The sequence below is a fragment of the Diceros bicornis genome, chromosome 4 (genome assembly GCF_020826845.1).
Source record: "Diceros bicornis minor isolate mBicDic1 chromosome 4, mDicBic1.mat.cur, whole genome shotgun sequence".
In the NCBI taxonomy this organism is placed as follows: Eukaryota; Metazoa; Chordata; class Mammalia; order Perissodactyla; family Rhinocerotidae; genus Diceros; species Diceros bicornis.
In genome coordinates, this window is record NC_080743.1 from 75,766,122 (window position 1) to 75,787,516 (window position 21,395).

Consider the following 21,395-nt stretch of genomic DNA (forward strand, 5'->3'; position numbering starts at 1 on the left):
TCACCTATTCATTTTTCTCCAAGTAAATCTTTTAAAAAGATCAACTTTCAATATATATAAATACATATATTTTTTTAAAGTCTTATTCAACTGTATTCCTTTTCTGGTTTACTCATTTCCAGCATTGTTTCATACTATTTTTTTAATGTAAAGGTATAGTGTTGCAGGCACATTATGAGCCGACTAGCCAGGGTCAAATACCTCATAAGACAATGTTTTTGTGGGAAAACTCAAACCAGTGTATGAAGTCACTTGTTGGACCTTAATCTGTTTGTCAGTTGAGGGCTTCCTGTGTGGTCTAAACCTTTTTCAAAAATTCAACATTACAAAAACGAAAAACAAAAACAGGTTTCTCAACTACACATGTCAACTAACAGGATCTGGAATATCCATAATGGTGTTTTGCATAAAGACAAGGATATACAGATGCCAATCTCATCCCTGCCTTCAGTTCTGGCATACCCACTTTTTCCTGAAAGGTAGACCAGTGCCTCAATGTATGGATATGCCTTGGGGTCCAGTGGAGATGGGAGGGCCAAGGTCAAGCTCTAGGATGCAAAGGGGCCTAGGAACTAGACTAGAAAGGGGTGATTTATCCCTCACCCAATTGTTCTAATTTTTCTAAGAAAAGATGAATCTTTACCCTTAAATCCAATTACCTCAGAAATGATTTTTGAGAACCACAATTTCCAAGATGAGTAGAAGTGTTTATGCATGTGAATATAGGTATTTAGTGGGGGAGGCGGGGCTGCTGCAAGTTTGGACTATTTGGAGGAGAATGGGGAGAAACATGGGGAGGGGAGATGTGTGCATATAGATGTCATCTATCGGGCCTGGAAGAAGGCCAAAAAGGAGATGAGAGTAAGAATCAACAACCTGGACATAAAAGTTCCAGGAGTCATTGTCTCTTCAATTCAAGAGATTGAATATATATCCGGAAATATATAAATACAAAAAAAGGTCTTAAGAAAAGAAAAATGTAAAAATACCAAAATTAGACTCAACATAGATGCTGTGGTTAAGTTTCAAATTTGGCTCTTGAATTGACTTAACAAAAAGAAAAAGAATAGGATTGGTATATAGATAAGATTATATTCAAAAAAAGGAAGTACTGCAGGAAACAAATAATTTCTGAAACAAATTTCTCATAAAAGATTGTAAATTGAAGGCACAAAGTAATGGAAAGAGCAATGCCCTCAACAATTTTTTTAAATGTTTCTATGATTATAAAAGTTACACACACGCACACACTATGAAAACTTGAAAAATGAAGAAAAATATAAAACTGAAATAAAAATCATCCACAATCATGCCAATATTTTGGAGAATTTCCTACCAGATAGATATAGATATGGATAAGGATATAAATATAGATATAATACAATTCATTTTCCTACTGCCAGATATTTAGGTTACTTTCAATGTTTTGCTATTTTAAAAATCCTACAATAAATGTTCTTGTATATAAATCAGTGGCTAAGTTGATTATTTCCTTGATAAATTCTTAGCACTAGATTTACTGGGTGAAATGATGGGAACATTTTTAAAGCTATTGGTAGATATTTCCAAATTGCTTTAGACAAAATGAAAAATAAAAGATTAGACTTTTAAATATACAAAAATAAAAATCAATTTAAATGAATATGAGCATTCTTCCTACCCTGAGTATATATATGCGTGCTCATCTCACACCTAGTTTACAGAGCTAACAAAGTTTTCAGCGAATGACAATTTTGTAGGTAAAAGAAAAAGGTGTATAGTAGTTATAATTTGAATTTATTTACTTGTGAGATGGAACATGAGGGCCCTGTCCCCTTGAGAGCAGTGGTATTCTGTTTTTGATTACCATTATATCCTTAATTCCTACAACAGCACCTGGCATATTTAATTAACTAATAATGGTAATTAATGAATGAATTTCATTTTCGTGTGTTTATAGGCTATTTACGTTTTTTATTCTGTGAACTGTTTTTCCATGTCCTTGTGCCTTGAGATGTTAGCAAAACTTTTCTAACACTAAATACAGCAAACTGATTTCATATGCAGCTTCTTGTTGCAAACTTTGACAAAAGTATATCATTGAAACAAAGCCAAATACAAAGTTAGTAAAGTGACAAGTGAATTTGACATTGTGTGAATATATAGCTTTAGATGGCTGACCTTGACCCAAGGAGGATTCCTGTTGAAAAAAGTATTGATTTCGCTGAGCAAAAGTCCACTAAAGGTACTTCAAGATGAGGAATGGCTGGGGAGACAGAGTATAACTTTACATCTGAGAAATGTACTCTACAGATAAACTTGCACAAATGCTCCCCAAATATATGCATTCATTTATTCAAAAAATATGAATTGAGGGTCCCCTCTGAGCCAGGCACGTGCCAGGTGCTGGGACTATGGCAGTGGGCAAGAAAGGCAACAGGTGCCTGTTAGCATGGAGTCAACATTCCTGTTGAAGCTGATTGTTACCGTACTGTTTACAGTCATAAAAGACCTGAAAGTAACTCAATATCCACTGCTAGCAATAGGTTCCTAAATTGTAGTGAAATACTATGTACACTTTTACACACACTGACTATAAAAATCCTATGTTTAAAGGAAAGTAATTTAGAGAACAGTATACATAGTATGAGCTCAACAGTGTTTAAAGAAAGAGGCTTTTAGGGACTGGCCTGGTGGGATAGTGGTTAAGTTCACTTGCTCCGCTTCTGCGGCCCAGGGTTCACAGGTTTGGATCCTAGGCGCGGACCAATGCACCACTCATCAAGCCATGCTGTGGCAGCGTCCTACATATAAAATAGAGGAAAATGGGCACAGATGTTAGCTCAGGGCCAATCTTCCTCAGGAAAAAAAAAGGAAAGAGGCTTTTACCTTTCATTTTACACATTTCATAACTGCTTATTGTACAATGACCATGGTATGAATTTTATTAGAATAATTTTTAATAGAAAAGTAAGGGATAGCGTTCCATATGGCAACCAAAAATGAAATATTTCTCCTCTCAAGATGGGTGACTTCAGGAGGACAGAGACTGGACTCAATCTCACAAGTAAACAAACAAATTCAAATGATGAAAACTAATAAAATACCAAATGCAAACAACTAAATACCATGGTGGAGATGAAGGTGTTGTTTTTTTATTGTTTGGGGGGCTTTTTTGTTTTTTTGTTTGCCTACAAAAATATCAGTTGTTGAAAACTTCGTGAGCTCCACAAAGTTGGAGTGTGATGGGCACTTGCATATACTCCTGGCCAGACAGAGTACATTTTTTTATTCACTAACTGGTTTTCACTATCATTTTTAAAAGTCTAGTCCTTCATTTTTCTTTTTATCCAAAGCAATTTGCCAATATGTATCAATAGGCTTAAGTGTTCCCATCATTTCACCCAGCAAATATAATGCTAAGAATCTATCAAGGAATAATCATCAGTCCAACCACTGATACGTGTACAAAAATGTTTATCATAGGATTTTTTTCAACATGTCTATGAACCTACAAACAAAGCTACTACGGCTGAAAATAGCCAACAAACATACGCCTGAAAGTCAGCCATCACAGTCAACTGAAAGTCAGAATCCAATTAATGTATTGGTGTAGTCGATTTTATTACATGGGTTTTAAATTATTAAACGTTTTTCCATGAAGTTATCTGGTTCAGGAACTCTCATGTAATAAGTGAGTATAGTAAATCCTTTATTTCCAGCACTAGAAAATTAGTCTTTCCCTGTACTCTCTAAATAAATAAATGTTGAACAATATTTGAAGAACATTATTTTGAAGGGGTGCCAAGTCACTGGCTCACATCTGTCTCAGTCCATCCCTGGGGAGACAGCTGGCCTTATGGGAATTGCAGCTGAGAAGCCACCAGGAAATAAGGCTACCCCAGGATCTCCCAGAGATAGCATGGTTGTGCCATACCTGCTTCCCTCAGTACATCTGCTCCTCTTTCTTCTCTATTAGCCCCTGCTTCATCTGGCACACAGTTCGACCTGGCTGTTACAGTCCCTTTCTCAGCATAACAACTCTCAATACCGTTTTGACTTCTGCCCCATTGCCAAGTCTCCTGGTCTTTCAATCTCCCAACTCCAAGTTCCCCCAGAAGAAGAGGTATCTAATTGGCTCAGCTGAATTTTACAAGTCAATCCCAAAGTCATTCATGATGACCAGCCTGGAGAGGTACAGTCATTGACCTAGGTCTAATCAGCAAGGCCACAGGGAGGGCAGAGTTAGGCTAGAAGCAGAGTAGGCAACAGTAGACATGTCTGAGTCACTTGGATAATCTTCCTTAAATATTGCTTCTGTCACCACAGGTTGTCAAACTTTAGCAGGATGGGACAGGTTTGTGTCAGGGAGCAGCAGTGGCAGCCTGAATTAGGATATCAAGACTGAGATGAGAAGGAGGTTCACACAAGGGGCAGCAATGGTAGCCTGGTGTGAAGTTTCAGAGCTCAAATGGGCCTAGGGGAGTGTCTATGTGGCACCTGGTATGGGATGTCAGAGCTAAGAAAGGTGAAGAGGGCATCTACAAAGAGGGCTACAATAGGACAGCCCAGTGTAGAGTGAAGAGGGCATCCATGTGGCCTGGCACAGAGTATCAGAGCCCAGGTGGGATGAGAAGGGCATCCACACAGAGGGCACAGGAGCAAGCGAAGAATAATCACATACAGGGGGCATTAATCAAATAAGTGCTATATGTTGAGGATAATGGAAGCCAGGTTCTCACTGTCAGTATTACAAATATGAAAGGAAATAAAATTAGAATAAACCTTGTGATGCTGAGTTGGAGGTGTTGGTACAAATCACTAGTTTTTAATATACATGGATAGATATAGAAATATAGATGTGTGTGTCTACCTATGTGTGCATATATTCCCTAGCTCTGTCCACTGAGAGAACCTGGGAGCACACTTCGTGCCCAAATTTTGGTTTCTAAATATCATTCTCCAGTAAAAGGAACCAAGACTTCTTGGAAAAATTATTGATTCCAGAGCAGTGGCAGGAAACGTATAAAATGAACCTAAAAATCTTGTTGTGCCAGTAAGTAAAGAATTGCTCAAAGGATAATAGGGACATGTTACTAGGACACAGAAACTTTTAAAGGGCTCTCATTAGCCAAACTTGCGATCATTGGCGCATTCAAATAAAAATGATAATAACATATTATAAGCCATTATATATAATAAGAATCCGTAATGATATAAATAAATACGTGAATAAATAAATGGGGAGAGGAGAAGGTTTTTCCATCTAGTGGAATGCCAAATGATAAATATAGAAGGAATGATGAAATTACAAAAATCACCATTTGGCAACCATCATAGTAATAATTCATCCAGAAAGCATCAATGGATGCTAAACCTAGTTCGCCGGTTCGGATCCCAGGGGCACACCGACGCACTGCTTGGCAAGCCACACTGTGGCGGCGTCCCATATAAAGTGGAGGAAGATTGGCATGGATGTTAGCCCAGGGCCAGTCTTCCTCGGCACAAAGAGGAGGATTGGCAGATGTTAGCTCAAGGCTGATCTTCCTCACAAAAAAATAAATAAATAAATAAATGGGCAAATAATTTGAGTAGACATTTCTCCGCAGAAGACATACAAATTGCCAACAAATATATGAAAAGATGCTCAACATCACTAATAATCAGAGAAATGCAAACCAAAATCACAAGGAGATATCACCTCACAACTGTTAGGACAGCCATTATCAAAAAAACAGAAAATAACAAGTGTTGGCAAGGCTGTGGAGAAATTGAACCCTCATGTACTGTTGGTGGGAATGTAAAATGGTGCAGCTACTGTGGAAAGTAGTATGGAGGTTCCTCAAATAATTAAAAATAGAATTACCATATGATCCAGAAATTCCACTCCTGGATACATACTCAAAAGAATTGAAAGCAGAGTCTCGAAGAGATATTTGTACCCCCATGTTCATTATTCACAAAGCTAAAACATGGAAGCAACCCAAGTGTCCATCGACAGAAAAATGGATAAGTAAAATGTGGTGTGTATATATACATACAATTCAGCCTTAAAAAGAAAGGAAATTCTGACATATGCTACAACATGGATAAACCTTAAGGACATTATTCTAAATAAACCAGTCACAAAAAAGACAAATACTGTATGATTACACTTATATGAGATACTTAGAGTAGTCAAATCACAGAGATAGAAAGTAGAATGGTGGTTTCCAGGAGCTGGAGGGAGAGGGGAATGGGGAGTTATGGCTAATGGGTATAGAGTTTCAGTTTTGCAAGATGAAAAGAGCTCTGGAGATGGATGGCGGTGATGGTTGCACAACAATATGAATGTACTTGATGTCATTGAACTGTACACTCAAAAATGGTTAAGATAGGGGCCACCTGGTGGCAGAGCGGTTAAGTTCGTGCATTCCGCTTCAGTAGCCCAGGGTTTGCCAGTTGAGATCCTGGGCGCAGACCTACTCACCACTCATCAAGCCATGCTGAGGCAGCGTCCCATATAGAAGAGCTACAACTCTACAACTATGATACACGACTATGTACTAGGGCTTTGGGGAGAAAAAAGAAAAAAAAAGTAGAAAGATTGGCAACAGATGTTAGCATGGGGCCAATCTTCCTCAAAATAAAAAATAAAAAAAAATTTTTTTTAAATGGTTAAGATAGTCAAAAAACAAAAAAAGTACCATCCTACAAAATACTTATTGATTACAAGGGAAAAAAGAGTAATTTTGCAGTGGAGACACCTGGCAGATCATTTGAGTCGAATGATCAAAGTTAATTAACATCACCAGTAATGGAATAAATTAAAATCACATATCACCTGATGGGATGCAGTGTGAAGAGAAGACAACTACTTCCGTGATCCTGCCAAAAATGCATCGCCTGAATCAAATCATGAGGAAACATCAGAGAAATCCAAACTGAGGGACATTCATTAGCAGTGTGCTGGTCCATGTTTAACAACTAGCCCTCCAGAAGGGGAAAATCAAAAATCTGATTTGTAACATTTCTGTGGTGTAAATAATCTCATGATGGTCATAGCAACATGACATCAATTTGCTTGCAAAATTCATCAAAATTGAACAGTCCGTTCTCGTGGTTTACTACAAGGCAGCTCCAGCATATCACCTTGTACAAAATTGTTCACAGTACTCTTCAACAGGGTCAAGGTCATGAAAGTCAAAGAAAGACTGGAGATGTTCCAGCTTGAAGGAAGCTGAAGAGTCATGACAACTCAATGCAACATGTGATCCTCAATGAGATCCTTTGCTATATATGATATTATTGGGACAAATGGAAAAACTTGAATGGGGTCTGTGAACTAGATGACGGAATACATCAATGTTAATGTAGTAGGTTGAATGGCAGCCCTCAAAAAGATATGTCTAGGGCCGGCCCTGTGGTGCAGTGGTTGGGTTTGCTCACTCCGTTTCAGCGGCCCAGCGTTCACGGTTTCGAACACCGGGCGCGTACCTACACACCACTTGTCAGGCCATGCTGGGGCGGTGTCCCATGTACAAAGTAGAGGAAGATTGGGACAGATGTTAGCTCAGGGACCATCTTCCTCAAGTAAAAAGAGGAAGATTGGCCAGAGATGTTGGCTCAGGGCCAATATTCCTTACCGCCCCACCCCCCAAAAAAAGATATGTCTACATCCTAACTCCTTGAACCTGTGTATGTGACCTTATATGGAAAAAGGGTCTTTGCAGGTGTAATTATGTTAAGGATCTTGCAATGAGATCATCCAGGACTAAGTGAGTGAGCCCTAAATCCAATGATAAGTGTCCTTATAAGAGAAAGAAGACAGGACAGAGGAGACAAGGAGAAGGCCATGTGAAGATAAGAGGCAGAGTTTGCAGTGGTGTAGCCATAAGGAATGCTGACAGCCACCAGAAGCTGGAAGAGGCAGTGGAGGATTCCCTCTCCCCTAGAGCCTTTGGAGGGAGTGCAGCCCTGCCAACACCTTGATTTCAGACTTCTGGTCTTCAGAACTGCAAGAAAATAAATTTCTGTTGACCTAAGTCACCCAGCTTGTGGTAATTTATTACGGCAGGTCTAGGAAACTAATAAATTACCTTTCTCATTTTGATGGTTATGTAAGAGAATGCCCCTATGTGTAGGAAATGCATGCTAATATATTCAGGAGTGATGGGACATCAGGTCAGCAATTTTCTCAATTATAGCAATTCCTCTCAAATAGTTCAGGAAAGGGGGGAAAGGTCATTTGTACTATACTTGCAACTCTTCTGTTAGTTTGAAATTATTTCAAGAAAAAAAAAAAATCCCCATCCTAGGGGTCTAGTGACTTGGAGGAGGTGAGAGTGGATTTTTTGTGGATTCCTCAGAGATCCCCTGCAGGAGACACCCTTGGCACTAACAATGCTTCCTCTAGCTCACTCTTTGCAGCTTCCTCCTCAGCTCCAGGACTTCCATTAGCCCAGCCCTCTTGGCCCAGTCCAGCAAATGACCCCAGGCCAGTCCCCCTCCACAGGATCCACATTTGGTCCCTGGGAAGCCTGCCATTCGTGGATATATTTGATCCCACAATGCACCCACCTTCGCTCTCAAGCTAGGGCAGTTCCAGCCCTGCCTCTTGCCTTTAGACTTTCAAATGTGAATCGAATACCAACCCCCAAATTCCAGGGGACACTTGTAAAGGTCTCCAAATAATCCTCTTGAAGCCCCTCTCCTGTGGCTTAAGGTGAAGGGAACGCAAATGCCTCCCCTGTCCCTTGGTGGATGAACACATAGGACACTGACAACACTCCCTTCTGCAAGCACAACTATTTAGGCTGGATGGATGTGAGTGATTAGGGAATGCTGGAGGAACTGGTTTGGGCCCACCCTTTAACTGTGGGAGTTCTTAAAATCTATTCTTTTATTCTTGCTTTGGGAGCTGTGCTGATGCTCTGAGACAACAGGAGGAGCCACATGTCACAGGCCTCATACCTGCACAGAAATGCTCTCGCCAAAGTCACCTTGTGAAGTTTAATAACAGGTTTTATCTTACTTATCTCGGCAGCATTTTGTGCTATTTCAACACCATACACTCCTCCTTTGTCTTCAGCCAAAACACTCCCCTGGGTTTCCTCCAGCTGCTCTGCCTGCCCCTTCTCAGTATTTTTCATCTTCCCTATCTTATTGTTGGTTTCCTAGGGATTCTTTCCATCCTAAACCCGCTTCTCTTTTCACTCAACATACTCTCCCTGGGCAATCTCATCCATTCCCCTTGCTTCAATTATCATTGGATGTGGGTTGTCTCAACACTTATGACAACACCTCAGGTTCTCCAAAAGCTGGAGTAGAGAGATGGATTTATCTTTAGAACTCGACTCAGGTGAAACAACTAAAGAGTTTAGACCATGAGGGTCTTAGCTGAGACAAGACTTTTAGGGAGAGCTGGAAAAAGGGGGCAGGGTCACTCTGCAAGTCTGAAGGCAGGCGGGCAGGAATGAAGCTTTTCAATCCTATATACTTTCTTCTGAGCTTTCAATTAAAGCAGTTTAAAATCTGCCTTTGAAATGGAAACAATTTCAAAATCTCAGCAAGGCAATTGGGGATGGAGGGTGTGGAATGGATGAACAAAAGCACTGAGGCCTGCTTTTGACCTCTTCTGCTCAGCTAACAAGCTCCAGCACACAGCTAGTCTGCCAACCCTCTGCCTCTTGCTATTTCTACAGTGGCTGAATCCTAGGGTTTCTGGGACAGAGCTAATTGAAAACCATCTGTCCCATTTATCACCAAGTCTGCACTCTTACTTGTCAGACTCTATGTCCCATATTTTGCTTCAGAAAATATGGTCACCATAGCTCTGTTTCCTTGCGGTCTAAAACTTTCCAGCAGAGAAATCTAGCTGCTATATATGTATTCTTCCGTGACGGCTCCATTCCCCCCACATAAACCAAAACTTAACCTTGGGCACAAGCACTCAGGCTTCTAATCCCCTCACTTTCATGACTGCTTCATGCATATAAGAACAGCACATTTATTTACTTATTCATTTGGTTTAATTAAGCTCATACTCTGGCATATTTTTTTAATTAGTAGTTGAACAAGTGGATCTTGCAGGGTGCAATCAGAAAACAACTTCACTCTTTCCTTCAGACCTGTTCTACGGGTGAGCTCTTCCCTGAACCTGGATGCGATCTAGAGCGGATGGCAACACTCTAGGATAATAAAAGATTTTCTGGCTGCTTCCAGTCTCAAGACAGGGCTCACTTCAGTAATTAAAACATCTAGTCGCTTGTAATTTAACTAACTAAAGCTTCTCCCCTCGTCAAGCTTGAACCTGCTGTGCTAGGAAACTGGGGGTAAGAGAGAGAGATGTGTTCAGCCTTTCCTCCCATTCCTCATCTCCTCCCACTCACCTGGCTCTCTCTAGCCTCCCTCATGTAAAAGAAAGAGGAAAATGCAGGGAAGAAGAGAAGTTCAGGACAGGGAGGTCTTACCTAGCTGGCACCCAGCTAATACAGCATTGGTCTCCAGCCACAGTGCATGTTCAAAGCTCATGCTTTCCGGGCTGGGTGGATCCCCACATTTGACTCTTGCGTTAGGTGTTTTCCTGGATCCTTTGGAGGCCCCTGCTGAAATATTAGTAGTTCTTCCTGTGACTTGGGCAAGAGTTGCTAATACTATGTCGCTCAGGCCCTGGCAATATAGGGGAATACACTCACCACTTCAGGCTATCCTTGGGGGCAGGATTGGAAATGACTCTGGGAGACAAAGGACGAGCCCTGGGACAAGGCCCATAGGGTGGTGAGCAGAGTGTGGGCTGGATTTCAGGCCCCCCACAGACAGAGTTCCCTTGTGGACAACACAGTTTGCACTAGCACTGCAGCGGCCTTGCCCATAACCAGAACGTCTCAGGTTGGTTCAAACCCCAGCCCTTGATGCCCCTCAAACTCCTGGAGACAAGCTCTCCATGAGGTGCCTTGAAGCTCCTCACACAAGGATTGACATGAGGGGAAGCCCCCACCCCTTCTTCTTGGAAGACCACTAAGACACTGCTCACTTCCTCACTCTAACTACCGTCCTCTCTGGCCTCTTCACCTTCAGCTTGGGATGGTTGAGGTTCTACATGTTGCGAACTCATTTTTGTTTTTTTGAAGTTTTTGTTTGTTTGTGTTACCACCGCCTACGTAAGTGCACAGGCAGTCTGGAACCTCCCTGCAGAATATGGAGGCATTTGCCAATTACTGTGTTCTCAGCCTTTGAACTTCAGCTGAAACTAAAGCAGAACAAATCAAATTTTAACATCCTATTACATATTATTTATTCCATTTTGACCAGGGCCTCTTAACTCAGAATCTTTTTAAAAAATAAAAATCTGGGTTTTTAGAGATGCTTTGCCCTTTTTCAGCTTTCTGAAACTTCTAAATATATGTTACATAGAGCAGAATGCAGAGGTTTTCTTACACAAACTAATTAGCATTATGTGGGAAAATGTTTAAGAACAGTACCATGAATAGAAAACAGACTTTAACGAAATGCACCAAGGTTGTTTTGGAATAGTGAGAACCTAGGAGAATTTTCCCTCTTCTTTTCTCTTTTCTACTTTTTGATATGTTCCAGCTTTCCTTTAGTGAGCCTAGACTGGTTCATAATCCTTTATCTACAATTCCACAATCCAAAAAGCTATGGGGGAAAAGAAAAATGAGCAAAAGGAAAAGCTCTGAAAACTAATAATTTTTTTGTCATAAGTAATGCTACATAGTTAATTTAAGCTGAACCGAAGGGAAACTACTTAAAGCCTTTATCTCAGTGTGAACTTTCAAATATTTTAGTGCAGATATAATAACGTGTTTGCTTACAGGATGCCTCCCCAGAGGCATACATAACACTTACTGGGAGTGTTATGTAATAGACAGTATAAGCCCCACACCACCTTCTAAAATCCAAAAATAATTCGGAATTCCATAACACATCAGGCCCTAAGGGTTTGGGATAAGTGCTTATAAGCCTATCCTTTCAGAGAGGAGAAAATATAATGAACCTTGTTATTACTTTTCTTGCTCTACTAGCTTTTCATTGTAACTAACTCATTCCCACCTCTAGTCTTTATACAAGCCATTCCCCCACCTCCTTGCCCCTTCCTGCACTTTCTTTCATCAAAGCAGAATTCAGAATTTACCTCCTGTAGCTGAAATTTCCTGGTTAGTCCAATATTATTCTTTACCTGAATATCCAGTTTAGATTTGGGACACATGTTTTCCCAGGTCATACTAGTTTGGGCTTTAAAGAGACACAATGATTCATAATTTAGTGACAGCTCACCCAGCTGTCATTGTGAGACTTCAGCCCCTTCCATGGACCTTCCCTCCCCGTTTCTTCGAGGAGTTCCTAGGTCAAGTTTAACAAGCTTATGTCACCATGCCTTTCCTGCTCCCACATCCATCCTCAAAACCTACCATAAATATGGTTTATGGATTCGTACTGAACCTCTCAGCACAGCTCCCCACCCCAGAACAGAAGAATCTGGGGAAGGGGTGGGCTCGAATCTGCAGATTCTCTCCACGTGGTCCTTACGTGCATTGAACTTGAGAACGACTGGTTTAAAGGTTTGCAGATCAATGGCAGGTCACAAAATCTGAGAGATGAAATATGATTATAATGAATGTCAACGACAGCTGCAGCCTTCAGTTGAGAAACTGACAGTTCCCATAGGTAGTTAGGTTATAGTGTACCTCATGTGTAGTTTTCCTAATAAAGGTTAATAATTTTTCAATAGTCTTTGTCCAATCTTGACCCTTGTCTAATAATTCAGCATTTTTCTTCACCATTTAAAAATATAATTTTTTTAACTATGCATCTATCTGGTGAATTTTTCAGGAACAATCTTCTGCCATGTCTAGCTCCTTCCCTATCTCTCTCCTTTCTTCCTCTTTCCCTTTCTCTCTTCTCTCGCCTTCCTCTCAGAAAAAAAAAAAAAAATCTCCCTCCTTTTCTCCTGCAAAACAATTGAGGATCTTTTTTGCACTTTGAGCATAACCTAAGGCATAATTAAGGATAGAAAATGGGATACACTAAGCTCCCTTAGTGGGACAATAATCACTACTACAGGAATTCAGATTATGGGTTCACAAGGTCTCTTGCTTCTGCATCTCTGTTGCTAGCTGGACAGACACATTATAAAATGCCACATTATAAAATGTGGAATGTGGTGAAGATTCCACGTTCGCCTGGAACCTGTGAATGTGATTTTATATGGAAAAGAGTCTTTGCAGATGTAATTAAGTTAAGGATGTCATGACGGGTTATCTGGGATTATCTGGGTGGGCCTAAATTCAATGACAAGTGTCCTAATAAGAAGAGTAAAAGACACACAAAATTGGATGAGAAGATGGAAGCAGAGATTGACGTAATGCATCTACAAGCCAAGGAATGTCAAAGATTGGCAGCAGACTTTAAAACCTTGAAGAGAGGGGCCGGCCCTGTGGCTTAGCAGTTAAGTGCGTGCGCTCCACTACTGGCGGCCCGGGTTCGGATCCCGGGGGCGCACAGACACACCGCTTCTCCAGCCATGCTGAGGCCGTGTCCCACATACAGCAACTAGAAGGATATGCAACTATGACATACAACTATCCAGTGGGGCTTTAGGGGGACAAAAAAAAAAAAAAAAAGGAGGAAGATTGGCAATAGACGTTAGCTCAGAGCCGGTCTTCCTCAGCAAAAAGAGGAGGATTAGCACGGATGTTAGCTCAAGGCTGATCTTCCTCACATAAAACCTTGAAGAGACAAGGAAGAATTCTCCACTAGAGCCTTTGGAGGGAACACGGCCCAACTGATACCTTGGTTTTGGACTTCTAGCCTCCAGAATTATGAGAGAGTAAATTTCTGTTGTCTCAAGCTGCCACATCTGTGGTGATTTGCTGTGGCAGCCTCAGGAAACTAATACAGACTAGGAGTGACTGGCCCTATCTATTTATGGGTACCCTCATCGGTCAGCTTAGAAGTGGAAATAATATTGCTATTCATAAATTTTGTCTATTTGGGGGCTTAATTGTCAAGCAGAGAGAACCTTCACCCCCTCAGGAATGCTGAATTTGACACATGGCTCTTTAAAAACACTCATATAAAGAACAATGGCTTCATAGAGGAAATACCACCTAATGTTTGAAAGTTTGGGCCACTAGAGTCACACTAGAATCCTGATTTGAGACGTGGTTCTCCTACTCATTAACCGTGCAACTTTACACAATTATTTAGCCTTTAGACTCTGGCACATAATAGCTAGATAAATTTTAGCTCCTATTTATTTCCAATCTTTAGATTATTCTGTTTGTCCTTTCCATGTGGCTGCTTGCCTTTGCTTACTTATCCTTTTCCGTGGCTGGAAACGGCTACCCCAGTCCCAACCTTATATGACCTTTTAGTTCAAAATCTAACAGCAGCTAATTAGAATCTTTGCGTCGCTTATTTAAGCTTCTTGAGAGAGACAATGACGTGTGTTCAAGCCATTGTGCATATTAACTATCACTGGCCTGATCTTCTATGGCTGGGAAGGCAAACTCTTTTTGAAGGGGATGTGTGTAGGAAGGCAAAGGCAAGCATTTCTAGTACAATAAAGCTTTTTAAGTCTTATATATTCAAACCTATTTCTATCTTCCTTCATACTGTATGCCTTTGATTTCATGCTTTAAAAAGTATCTCTTGCCTTGAGATTATATATTCACCCATATTTTATTATTTCACTTCCACATATACTTTCTAATATAATTTGAATTTATTCATTAGAATGGCATTTTTCTTTTCTCTAAGTAGCTAGCTAGCTATTTGTCCCAACATGATTTTTTGAATAGCTCATACTTTTATCACCAATTTGAAATACTAAGAATAATAGCATTTTCTAAATGCTTTCTATGTGCCAGAGTTTGTGCTAAGTATATTACATGGATTATTCAGCTTAGTAGTATTATTATCCACATATTACAGCAAACAAATGGCATAGTTGGGATTCACACCCAGGTCATCTGACTCTAGAGCTCTTACTTTTACGCACTACACTAGTCTTATAATTAATTTGGATTGTGATCTACTTTTGCCTTAAATAATAAGGAAAATTATTGACATAACTGGAAATCCAGACGTAGGGCAGCCTTCATAGTTGACTTGGCTCAAGCTCAATGTCATCATGATTCTCTTGGCTCAGCTCTCTTCCATGTGTGGCTTCATCCTCAGGCTCACAGTGAGATAGCTACAGCAATTCCAGGCCCATACCCATGCACAAAAATGTCCAGTAGAAGAGAAACAGGATTGCTACTTTAGGCAACTCTCCCAGAAGAACAAAGAACTTTCCCAGACGGTCCAACGAAATTCTCCTTGAGTCCATTGGTCCAAAATGGGCCACATGCTCAATCCTGTATCAATCATGGGCAAGGAGGATGTGATTAAATAAATTATACAAACCCACCCCTAGAGTTTGAGATGGTATCAGCTTTCCTTTGATACATGGACTGCATAAAAGTGAGGAAGACTATCAATCAGGATTAGGTTCAGCTCTCTAATGCAGAAAACCTAAAATAACCGTGGATTAAATAAGTTAAAAGGTAAATCAAGTCTGGAAGTAGGCAGTATAGGGCTAGGATGGTAGTTCCATGGTCACCCAAGTACCCTCCTTCTCTCTCAATGCTCTGCCAATTCTCAACATGTGGCTTCTGCTTCATGGTCCAAGATAGTTCTGGAGCCACAGCCATCTTATCCACCTTCAGGCACCAAGAAGAAGGAAGGAGTGGAAAAGGAGAGATTGACTTCTTCTTTTAAGGACATATCTCAGAAATCACATGATACACTTCGGTGTTTACAATGCACTGGACAGCACTTAGTCATCTGGCAACATCTGGCTGAAAGAAGTTGAGAAATGTGGACTTCATTCTAGATAACTATAAACCCAGCCACACATCAGAGGTCATATACCAAGAAAGGGCAGAAGACATATTGAGAGAATACTAGCAGTCTCTGCAATAGATGGAAACATGAATTCCACCGGAGTTCTGTTACAGAGGAAGAAAAGGGAACTAAATTCTGGTTAGGCAACCAACAACGTGTCCAGCAGCCCCTTGTGGGTCTTTGGTCCAGCCCTGGACTAGTCAGTAGCCCAGCGGTATCAGATACTCTGGTTGGACATCTGTGTTGCACATCCATTCCCGGAACTTGACTGTAGAGTCATCCTAAGCCAAAACTCATGATTGGGGATGGAGTAGGAATGGTTCCCTAGAGCGATTTATGTGTTATTTTTTTTTTATTTTTAAGAGTTATTTATAGATTAAGCATTGAGGATATTAAACTTTTGTCTAATATGTTGCAAATGATTTTCTAGTTTATCATTTACTGTTTACCTTTATAGTGATGTTATTATAGTTATTGTTTTGACATGCAGAAGTTGTACATTTTATATAATCAAATATTCTTTGCCTTTACATATTTTTTTTTACTTTTATGTTAGAATAATCTTTCATAACCAGGGATCTGATAAATATTCACCTATATTATCCTCTTTCTCTGATGGAATTATTTTTTTATTAGTCAGAAGATGCATTCTGCTGCACATGTAACAAAAATTCCACTTACAATTGCTTAACGCTAAATAGGAGTTCCTTTTTCTCAGGTAATGAGAAGTTCAGGGCTGGTTTGGTGGACTTATTATATTTTCAAGAATCCAAGCTCATTCCACATTTCTATTCTATAATCCTTAATATGTAGCTTTTCCTCAAGTTCACAAATGACTGTTGCAGTTCTAGGCATCACACCTGAAGTCCATTTAGGAGGAAAGGGGAAGGGCAAAATGCAAAAGCTGCATGCCACCTGAAATACATCTATTTTATCAGGAAATCAATATCTTTCCTGGAGACTCCATTTGTTAGATTTCTCGTTGGCCAGAACTAGATCACATAGCCACCCAAAAGAGCAAAAGAATCTTGAAGAGGTAAACATTTTTTATCTCAACACATTCCTGTCCTGAGCAAAATCAGATTCTATCATTTAAAAAGGGGAAATGGATATTGGGTAGACAACACCGTCTGCCATAATTTCCCTTCTAGAATTTTTTTGATATATGATATAAAACAAGGAACTAACAATTTTTTCCAATTAGTTAAGCAACTTTCCCAGGATCTTTATTGAATAAGCCATCTGTTCTTCATTGATTTGGCATGCAACTTCATTATATTTAAAAACTTATAGAGGTTCCAATTCCAATAATGGCAGAGTAGTACAATAACAAACTTTAGACGAAACATAGAAAACAACCGTTGAAAGCATTGGAAGAAAAAGCAAAAGCAGACAGAAATTGGAGAGTTGTCGACACTCGGAAAAAGGAAATGACACTAGGTGAGTGTCCCAATTTTATAACTTATGCCTAAGTGTAGGCCCCAATCAGTGCCATATCTGGTATAGAAATCTGCCATCTTTTCTACCTTGAAGAACCAGAAGGAAGAGTCTGGGGTTTCTGTAGCAGCCAGAAAGTGAAGAGGGACATCCTGGAAGAAAAAAAGCCACAGTGAAGGAGCACCAAATTCTCTGTAGCTCTTTCCAAATCTCTATTTGTCCCCTGAACTACTCATGGGAAGTGAGGATACCAAGAAGCCCAGTTAAGGTTAAATAATTAAACAGATATTTTAGCTGGTACATAATGCAAGAGACAGAAACAGAGCTTCAGCCAAGTTAACTGCCCACCTGAAAAAATAAAAATCAATACTCTTTGGAGGAATATGACAGAATCCAGAGACTCTACAATGTATCATTCACAATATCAAGAATACAATGCAAAATTACTGCACATACAAGAATGGAAAATGTGACTGACACTCAGGAAGAAAGGTTATCAACGGGGCCGGCTGGGTGGTGCAAGCAGTTAAGTGCACGCACTCCACTGCGGCAGCCCGGGGTTCGCCGGTTCGGATCCCGGGCGCGCACCGACACACTGCTTGGCAAGCCGTGCTGTGGCGGCATCCCATATAAAGTGGAGGAAGATGGGCACGGATGTTAGCCCAGGGCCAGTCTTCCTCAGCAAAAAAAGAGGAGGATTGGCAGTTGTTAGCACAGGGCTGATCTCCTCACAAAAAAAAAAAAAAAAAAAGAAAGGTTATCAATGGAAATCAATCCTAAAATGACCCATATTTTAGAATTAGCAGACAAGGATTTTAAAGTAGCTGTTACCACAATGCTCAGCAAAGAGTCTAAGGTCTCAGGCCACTTCTACTCCCTCCTCTTGGAAATGGTATAAAGAATATATTATCCCGTTAGGCATATGTCCACATGTCCTCCCAAAAACGGGAGTGAGAATTAACCAGGCTGATGAAGTAAGAAAAGTAATTTTAGGTAGAAAAGCAAAGATAGGAGTTTTCATTCCCCTTGTGTAGAAAGTAAATCAATGCTAGGTCACTGTGTTGGCAGAGAGCTCTTGCCAAACCCTTGGATCCCCATCTCTCTTGGGTCAGAGGTAAAAGAGTTAGCAGCTGTGGGATTACACGGCTATTTTGTAGTCCCACTTATTTACCACCCTTACTAAAATCAAACCAATTCCTCTTCAATGAAGGGTTTCCTGCATCCCACCCCACACCCTACCCCAGTATCTTCAAGGGGAGTTTCTTTGATACCTTAATGATTTTTATCTTTCAGAAACTCAACACAGTATGATAATCTCTATAGGGAGTAGAGAGAAACTGTGACTCAAATGGAAAAAGCACCCCACAGGGGTTACAAAAGCCTGCTACAGACAAAGCAAAGATCAGCTCTGTCAGAAGCTGAAAAGGGTCACCTTGTTAACCCATTTCTTTATCATTTAGGGAAAATGGCTAATCCATTGATTGCTCCCTATGCTGGAAGCAAGTTTGCTCTGGATGGGTTCTTCTCCTCCATCAGGACAGAATATTCAATGACCAAGGTCAATGTGTCGATCACTCTCTGTATCCTCGGCCTCATAAACACAGGTAAGATCAAGAGATTAGAATAAGTGGCCTGCAGATGGACTGTCTGCCTTATCATTGTGGGTGAAGAAGGTGCTGCACTCGCTGACTCATCTGTAACGCACGAAAAACCAGTGAGAGCACCAGTCCTCATTTACTGAAGCACTTCTGTCACTAGCGGACCCTCTGACTACTCTCTGACCCTTCTTTCCATTCTTTTTTATTTTGTGAGGAAGATCAGCCCTGAGCTAACATCCATGCCAATCCTCCTCCTTTTTTTTTCTCCCCAAAGCCCCAGTAGACAGTTGTATGTCATAGTTGCACATCCTTCTAGTTGCTGTATGTGGGATGCCACCTCAGCGTGGCCAGACAAGTGGTGCGTCGCTGCACACCAGGGACCGAACCTGGGCCGCCAGTAGCAGAGTGCACGCACTTAACCGCTAAGCCACAGGGCCAGCCCCAACCTGACCCTATTCTGAACATCTTATGTCCTCTTGGACACTCAGTGACCATTACATATGAGACTTATCAAATACAAGTTCGTTTTTCTTAATAACATCACCAGTAATAAATAAGACATATCTAGATCATGAACCCTTTGATATGATGCACTGAGAAGGACACAGCATCATTCTTATGGTATTCTCGCCAAAAATGCACAACCTAGCTCCAATTATAAGAGAATGATGGACAAACCCAAACTGAGGGACATTCTACAAAACAGTTGATCAGTATTCTTCAAAAGTGTCCAGGCCATGAGAGACAAGGAAGGATAGAAGAACTGTCACAGATTGGAGGAAAAATAAGAAGAAATTACAACCAAGTGTAATCCTGGATAATAGCCTGGAACATAATATTAGTGAAAAGATAAAGTCTATAGTTTAGTTAGTAATATTGTTCCAATTATATCATACCTGTTCTTGATAATTGCACAATGGTTATATATGATGTTACAATTAGGGGAAGCAGGGTGAAGGATATAAGGGAATACTTTACACAATTTTTACAACTTTTCTGTAAGTCCAAACACAAGTTTATCTAAAACATGTGGCAGGCACGATAAGAAAACTTTACTTAAAGAGTAATGGAGTAAATTGAGTAGTAGTTACAGAACAAAAGAGAGAGAGAAAGACAGAGACATACAGTGAAACAAGAAATGGATGGAGAGAGAAAGAAAAGCTGTGCAAGAAGGACATGAAAATTTGGAAGGAGAGAGAAGGTAGCAATAGAGTTTCCTTCTAAATGAAAGTGGTTAGTGTTGACAAGGGAGCACAGGCCTGGATTTTTGTCCATCGCTTCCTTTTACAAGTCAGTAAGTCATTATCATACAGCACTCTGTTTTCACCCACTGACACCTCCCATTAGCTACTGGGTCATCATATGACTTCTATCCTCATTCTGCTCCTCCATATTATTCCCTTACCCCAACCAAAACATCCAAGAGAAGAGCATGATTCAAATCTCTCAACTAATCACCTCTAACTGCCCCCAAAAATCTTCATCCAGGAAGACAGGGCCTGTATTAACACTAAGCCTCTCTTTGCCCGACAGCCCCTAAACATAACCAGTCTTCTCCACGTACTCCCGATTGGGCCCGTGGGCCTTGCAGAGCAAGCACTGGCAAATAGCCCCTAACAGCTGAGCTGTTGGTGTCCACAGGCCTTCCAATGTGACTCCACTAGTCTTGGATAACCACACTCTTCTCTTGTCATTCTACAGACACAGCCATGAAGGCAGTTTCTGGGATACTTGACACAACTGCATCTCCAAAGGAAGAATGTGCCCTGGAGATTATCAAAGGGGGAGCCCTGCGCCAAGAGGAAGTATATTATGGCAGCCCAGTCTGGACCCTTCTCCTGCTGAGAAACCCAGGAAGGAAGATCCTGGAATTTTTCTCCGTAAGAAATTATAATATGGACAAATTTATAAACAACTAGGCACTTCCTTAGGGCTGGGCATGATAAGGGAGCTTGGGACCGTTCTGCCTGACATTTATCTAAGCTCCATCCATGAAGGCATCTCCCCAGAGAGATAAACGAGTGTCCCCAGAGAGTTGCAAGTCACGCGTCACATCTCACAATTTGAAGGAGTTCCTCTAACATTTGCACAGTGGAAATGTAATTATAATGAATGTCATGAACCTGCAGTTGTAAAATTCATAGTAACCACAGGTATAATTACAAGGTAGTTGTATCAAATTTACCTCATATATAGTAATGTTATGATGCTTAATACAATATTAATTATAATAAAGGTCATATAAACTTTATAAATTCATAACTGGTAGCTAAAACTTCAGTTCATTCAGCATAGTTCCTTTAAAACCATAACCTACACCAGTGAAAATTTTCAATGTTCATTTCTTATTTTATGGTCCCAACTTTTTATCTGTTCTTGAGTTGAAGAAATCATCCTATTCTTCATTTAGTGGACATAATGTCTTTGCCATTTTGTACACTTCAGATATTCTTTATGTTAATTTATATTGCTCCTCCAGGAAGGAGGACACCT

The 21,395-nt window shown here is 40.5% G+C and overlaps 1 protein-coding gene across 1 annotated transcript in view; it reads left to right on the forward strand.

The window, feature by feature from the left end:
• Nucleotides 1–21,158, forward strand: part of HSD11B1 (hydroxysteroid 11-beta dehydrogenase 1) — a 41,944-nt gene extending 20,786 nt beyond the window's left edge. Inside the window, exons 6-7 of the mRNA XM_058539770.1 lie at nucleotides 18,765–18,908; nucleotides 20,604–21,158. Of these exons, the coding sequence (XP_058395753.1) occupies nucleotides 18,765–18,908; nucleotides 20,604–20,821 (362 nt within the window). The 3' untranslated portion in view covers nucleotides 20,822–21,158. The remainder of the gene's footprint in view (nucleotides 1–18,764; nucleotides 18,909–20,603) is intronic.
• Nucleotides 21,159–21,395: the final 237 nt, after the last annotated feature.